This window comes from Gymnoscopelus microlampas (assembly GCF_963454915.1).
Source record: "Gymnoscopelus microlampas genome assembly, chromosome: 24".
Taxonomy (NCBI): Eukaryota; Metazoa; Chordata; class Actinopteri; order Myctophiformes; family Myctophidae; genus Gymnoscopelus; species Gymnoscopelus microlampas.
The window spans coordinates 14,746,355-14,753,406 of NC_139961.1; the positions used below are offsets into that span (position 1 = coordinate 14,746,355).

At 40.8% G+C, this 7,052-nt stretch overlaps 1 protein-coding gene across 1 annotated transcript in view; it reads left to right on the plus strand.

Annotated features, from left to right (window-relative positions):
- The window catches only part of cdk15 (cyclin-dependent kinase 15), a 107,525-nt gene that overhangs the window by 62,325 nt on the left and 38,148 nt on the right, over positions 1–7,052 (plus strand). The window contains exon 11 of the mRNA XM_084050704.1: positions 1,471–1,534. Within this exon, the coding sequence (XP_083906830.1) occupies positions 1,471–1,534 (64 nt within the window). The remainder of the gene's footprint in view (positions 1–1,470; positions 1,535–7,052) is intronic.

Here is a 7,052-nt window from a genome sequence, read left to right on the forward strand (position 1 = left end):
GTGCTCAAACGTTTTCATGTCAAGGACCCCCAAAACTATATGTATTTGGCCGCCGACCCCCATCTCAAAATATTTTGTTCCAGGGACCCCCCCCCAGAAGCAAATATTTGAGTTACAGGTGTTCGCTTGAAAAAAATATATATTCAAAGATTTGCACACATTTTCACGATTTTTCAAAAATAGCAGATCTACAAGCTCGTAGCGCGGCACTCGGTGCCGCGCTACGAGCTTGTAGATCTGCTATTTTTGAATAGCCAATTAAATTAATGCTTTTTAGCTCAAATAAAAAAATGACAGAGATGCGTTCCAGGTCTTAATGGGTTAATACATACAAAAATACATATCATTGCTGTCGGGCAGAAACCTCTTATCTCCATATTTTAACTTTTTAGGTTTTTTTTTTAATGTTTTTTTCCCCATAAATTAACGCCCTACTTGATCGCACTACAGCGTCGCACAAAAGCGTCGAAAGTAGCAGATCCACAAGCGGCGCGTTTGGAGCTTGTAGATCTGCTACTTTTGCTATTTTTTTTTGTATTTGAATCCTGAAAAGTAACAGGCTTTGGACATACTGTATGAGGTTTCCACCCGACAGAGACGATACACTTCATAGCCAGGGAAAGGCAGTGTCGAGTAGGTTAATGTATACATATACATGAAAGTACATATGGATTCTACAAAAAAACGGTGCAATTTCCCATGCAAATGAAGCATTATAGAATAGGGGGGGGGGGGAAGGCGAGGGATGTGGGGTAAGATGCAGTCCAAGATTCTTTTAAAGGTAGGGTAAGTGATTTTCTTTGGTTAAAGTAAGTGTTAAATAGCTCTATATTCTGATAGTACTCATTGCTATAGAGTGTTTGTTCAGTAAAAGGAGTCTCCTTGTCTCTCCAGCTCTTTATAAAACAGAAAATGCATTTTCTTTTCAGTTTCATTTCCAATTTTATCCAATCAGGATAGAGAACTCAATCAGGATATAGATTAAACAAGTGAAATTGGAAGTGATGACACTAAGAAATGAGCAGGCAAAATTGGAACTGGAACTCTATAAAAAATGAAACTTAAAAATCTGGACTTTCTCCTGATTGGCTGAGATTTTGACACCTACCGAAAAATGTATTTTCTGTTTATTAAAGAGCTGGAGAGACGGGGAGACTCCTGTTACTGAACAAACACTCTATAGCAATGATTACTATCAGAATATAGTGCTGTAACCTTTTAACAAAATACATTTTGTTTTAACCAAAAAATATCACTTACCCTACCTTTAAATTTGAGGTTCATTATCAATGACTTAAGCCTAATTTATGCTCCCTCCTCGCATAACGGCGCAAACAGCAGACGTACAAGCTGGCAACGTGTCGTGGACGATGCAGCGCGTTGCGAGCTTGTAGGTCTGCTGTTTTCCATACGCGACAAGGACTATGATGAATCGGGCGCTTTATTCTCCTGAATCTGTTTCACCTGCAGGTTATTGGAGTTCCCACCGAGGACAGTTGGCCGGGAGTGAGCGAACTACCAAACTACAAACCAGGTGTGTGTCCGCTCAGGTTTCACTTAAGTCAACCGGTGTGCGATAGAAATGTATCTCTGTTTCTCATTAAAGGTAGCTCTCCACCGCAGTGTTGATTTAGACGACTTGAAACTATGACGAAAAATGCTCGTCGACTACCTTTTTTCACTGACGAAAACGAAATTAAAACTAAGCCGCGATGACTAAAACTAAGACTAAATATAGTGACAATTTCGTCAACAAATAAAAACTCGACTAAAATGTTGGGGAGTGACTATAGTGAAGAAGAGATCCAGTAGAACGAAAACGTACGTCATTTTTGGCTGTGCTCAGGTGTTGCGCTATGAAAATAGTGGATCTACAAGCACTGAGTGCCGCGCTACGAGCTTGTAGATCTGCCATTTTTGAAAAATCGTGGAAATGTGTGCAAATCTTTTAATATAAATTATTTTAAAGTGAACTTTTTGAACTCAAATGTTTGCTTCTTTGGGTCCCTGGAACAAAATATTTTGAGATGGGGGTCGGCGGCCAAATACATATAATTTTGGGGGTCCTTGACATGAAAAAGTTTGAGCACCACTGATATAGAAACATACGTTTTTCAGAATACTGTTGGGACTTAGAGGGCATTTGTAGAATCGGCTTCAGGTCTTAATGGGTTAAGCTTATTTCGGTATAAAACCCTTCCTATATAATGACAGCGTTAGGGTCCGTCCACGTGCAACATTCCATTCGGACCAAAGTGCACCCACACCAGCTGATTTAAATAACTGGTTCCATCCTCTCTGATTGAAGTCTGCTAGTGCATTTAGCGAGGCATTTGGTCTTTCAATGGATGTTGCTGAATCCTCATACATATGGCATCAAACCCTAAATAATTGATGAGGACATCTCTAGAATGTGCACTTCACCACATGAACCCCCATCATCCTTTTACTGGGGGGGGGGGCTAAGAGATTTGTTGATGGAAAAAAGAGGTCCAAATACAGAGCCAACTCAGGTCCTGTTTACGGTCTAAGTACATTTACTCAAGTGCTGTACTTAAGTACATTTTTTATGTATTTTTTCTTTGCTAGAGTTTTTCCAATTGTCTATACTTTTACTTCTACTCCACTACATCTCAGATGCAAATATTGTACTTTTACTCCACTATATTATTTGAAAACTTTAGTTACTAGTTATTTTGCAGATATAGTATATTATTATGTTATAAAACATACATTTACCACTTCAGCCCTGTGTTATACCTAGGCTATTTGAAAATAGTCGATCTACAAGCTCACAACGTGTCGCATAAAATGTAGCTTATGTGCAAGGATTACTTAAACCCAATTTATAATTAGACGCACACTGGGATATTGCATTTGGACAATAGACTAGATCTGCAGGCTCACAATGCATCGTGATTTGACGCGTTGTGAGCTTGTAGATCAGCTTTTTTTCGAACATTTCCCACCACACGTTTTGTATTAATTTTGTGATCTACTTCTATTTAGACACTATGCCACATACAGTACGGCCCGGGGGCCGGACTTGGCCCTTTGACCATATCCAGACGGGCCGCCAAGTCCTGAAAGAAAAACAAAATGACCCCCCAAATAATGTACATTCTAAAAGGCTGCCGTATGTTAATGGTTTTGAGAAAAAAAAAATTTCACTTGATTTAATAGTAATTAATATTTACCATTTGAGTCCTATACCTGCATTCCTCTATCCGTATGTACTCAAATGTTTTATACTCAAATATTTATAACACAATAATGTTAAATAAAATGTAACAACATTTTGTAACTGAAAGTTATTGTTGTGAAAGCGTTGTATTGTAAAGTATGGCATGTCTACCAAATTCACACAGTTTTAACAGTTGTGTCAAGTTTCAATTCAATAGGCTCTATGCACAGCAGCCATTTTTGGAGAAAAATTGGGCCTCTTCTGACTTCCTTCACAGGTGTTACCAATGATACTAATGAAGGCTCTGTTCCATTTCTGGTCAAACAGGGTCAGGGTGCTGATATTGTGCACGTTGGGTGACTAGAAATACTAATGGGTCTCAAAGTGTGGTCCAGGGACCCTCATGGTTCCTTGAGAGGGTGTAACTCTGAGAGTGTACAAATGGAACCAAATGGACCCTCCCGGGTCCATTTGGTTCCATTTGTACACTCTCAGAGTTATGGGGGGTCGTTAAAATTAAAAAGTTTGAGAACCACTGTGCTACACTAAATGGAACAGAGCCTTCATTAGTGTCATTGGTAACACCTGTGAAGGAAGCAAGGAAGGGGCCCAATTTCTGTCCAATATGGCTGCTGTGCATAGAGCCTATTGTACAACGTGTGGCCCTTCACTCACTTTTATCAAAGTCAGTAATGGCCCTCTGGAAATAAATGCTAGCCCAGCCCTGCTTTATGCGCTAGAGGGCGCCGTTGGCTAACAGCAAGAAGGGGAGAAAGTGTGCTTTGGGGCGAGACCTCTCCTCCAGTCTCTGGTTAATATGAGTCAAACTCATTTCAAAAGCCAGTCTGTAACTGAAAAAGCCCCCCCCCCCCCCCCCCCCCCCCTCTCTCTCTATCTCTCTCTCACCGTGCCAGGACATTTGGTACCACTTTACTTAGAAGTGCACTGTGCACTTTATAAGCATTTTACTTATAAAACTTCCTCTGGCATTGAGATGGCAACATTAAAGTACACAAAAAGTAAAAAAAAAAAGCTTTTTTACGACGTGCGGCTGCGATACGCCAAAAGGTGTGTTTTTTATTTTTCTTCAATTTAACCCTTTGAGACCTGAAGCCGATTCTACAATGTCTCCTAAATCTCAACAGTATTCTGAAAAAACGTATGTTTCTATATCAGTGGTGCTCAATCTTTTTCATGTCAAGGAGCCCCAAAATTATACGTATTTGGCCGCGGACCCCCATCAAAATATTTTGTTCCAGGGACCCCCCCAGAAGCAAAGATTTGAGTCAAAAATGTTCGCTTTAAAAATATATATATATTCAAAGATTTGCACACATTTTCACGATTTTTCAAAAATAGCAGATCTACAAGCTCATAGCGCGGCACTCGGTGCCGCGCTACGAGCTTGTATATCTGCTATTTTTGAATAGCCTAAAGTGTAAAATAATGCTTTTTAGCTCAAATCTAAAAATGACACAGTTCCAGGTCTTAATGGGTTAAAAATAAACCTTTTTTGTGTGTGTACTTGTTGTGTACTGTGGTCGTGCGCGAGCACAAAACCCCAGAGCGAGGCGGATTCCTCGGAGGTTGCAAACACTCTTGGCCTGGAAAAAAAAAAAAAGCTGATTCCACTGATGTGATCGCTAACGATTCCGCAGCAGAGTCGTAAAAGTGTCTTTAATGTGGGTCATGCCTTTACACTGCCTTATGACCCGCACGGCCGACTGAAGTCTCACGGGACTTTTTTTCTTTTCTTTTTTACATCAAAGCGCCGACCCGGTCAAACGTACACTAGAGTTTTTTTTTTTCAAGCCATTTTTGCTTTATTAGATATTACAGAGTGGAAGAACTGAAAAGTGTGTGTGTGTGTGTGTGTGTGTGTGTGTGTGTGTGTGTGTGTGTGTGTGTGTGTGTGTGTGTGTGTGTGTGTGTGTGTGTGTGTGTGTGTGTGTGTGTGTGTGTGTGTGTGTGTGTGTGTGTGTGTGTGTGTGTGTGTGTGTGTCAGTGCTGTAAAGTAACTAAGTACATTTACTCAATTACTAGACTTAAGTACAATTTTGAGGTACTGTATATGTACTTTACTTGAGTATTTCCAATGTCCAGTACTTTTACTTCTACTCCACTACATCTCAGAGGGAAATATTGTACTTTTATTCCACTACAATTATTTGAAAACTTTACTAGTTACTCTGCAGATTTTGATTATTATTATTACAAAACATACATTAACCTCTTCAGCCCTCTGTACATTTCGGCCATTTGAAAATAGCCGATCTACAAGCTCACAATGTGTCGCGCTTGTAGATCTGCTATTTTCAAAAGATTTTTATACATTTGAAAACTTGTGAACTGGGACATCCTGCATAATGAGTACTTTTACTTCTGGTACTTTAAGTACATTTTGATACCATTACTTTTGTACTTTTTGCTCAAGTACATTTTGAATTCTGGACTTTTACTTGTAACGGGGTATTTCTACATTCCACCACTGGTTGTGTGTGTGTGTGTGTGTGTGTGTGTGTGTGTGTGTGTGTGTGTGTGTGTGTGTGTGTGTGTGTGTGTGTGTGTGTGTGTGTGCGTGTGTGCGTGTGTGCGTGTGTGCGTGTGTGCGTGCGTGCGTGCGTGCGTGCGTGCGTGCGTGCGTGCGTGCGGTGCAGTGGGCATTATGTGCAGTGGGCATGCACATAAATCGGAGCTCGAGTGACATCACACGGGACGAACCGAACCCGCCCTGACCTGCCGAACCTGTAGGACAGTCGGTTCCCTTTGTTAAAAAAAGAAAGAAAACCCAACAACTTTAGCCCCTCTTTTCCCTTTCACATCACTCCCCGGCCCTCACCTCCTTTCCTCCCTCTCTCTCTCTCTCTCTCTCTCCGTCCCGTTGCGTAAAGATGAGCAGATAAGAATGGAATGTGCAGTCTTGAGTCCGGGCCAAAGCGGGTAATCCTATACGCAGCCTCAGCGTTGCCTCAGACTCCAAGAGTCATTCTACATCACATGTGGGAGGAATGTCTGCTTTTTGGACTGTTGTTGCAAAAAGAAAGAAAAAAAGGACAAGTACGGGGAAGGTGGGGGGGGGGAGGCCCGGGTGTTGTTCTTCTACGGGAATTAATTAATCTTTTAAGCCCGGGAACGCGCCTGTGTGTAATTTTTTTTATTTTGTTTTTGCTATTCAAAAATAGCAGATCTACAAGCTTGTAGCTCTGCTATTTTTTTCGTTAAAATGTATGTAAGTCTTTGAATATATATATGTATATATTTTGTTTTTAAAGCGAACATTTGTAACTCTAATCTTTGCTTCTGGGGGATTCTACAAATGTCTTCTAAATCCTAACATTTTTTTTTGAAAAACATATGTTTCTATATCAGGTGGTGCTTCAAACTTTTTCATGTCAAGGACCCCCAAAATGATATGTATTTGGCCCGCGGACCCCCATCTCAAAATATTTTGTTCCGGGGACCCCCGCCCCCAGAAGCAACGATTTGAGTAAAAAAATGTTCGCTTTAAAAATATGCATATAAAAGATTTGCACACATTTTCAAGATTTAAAAAAAAGAAAAAATAGCAGATCTACAAGCTCACAGCGCGGCACTCGGTGCCGCGCTGTGAGCTTGTATATCTGCTAATTTTTTTTTAATAGCCAAAGAAATCTTAAAATGACACGTGCGTTCGTTCCCGGTCTTAATGGGTTAATGTGAACTACGTCCCAGGGGGAGGTGTATGTGCGTATACGGTGACTTTGTGCGGTTTAATGGCCCATGCAGGACTCCCCCCAGAAACATGGTTTTCTGCTGAATGTTTGCGAATGTGGCTCCGTTTTGGCCGGAGTCGTGACCGCTCCGCTGCTAGACTGCCTTCATGAATATG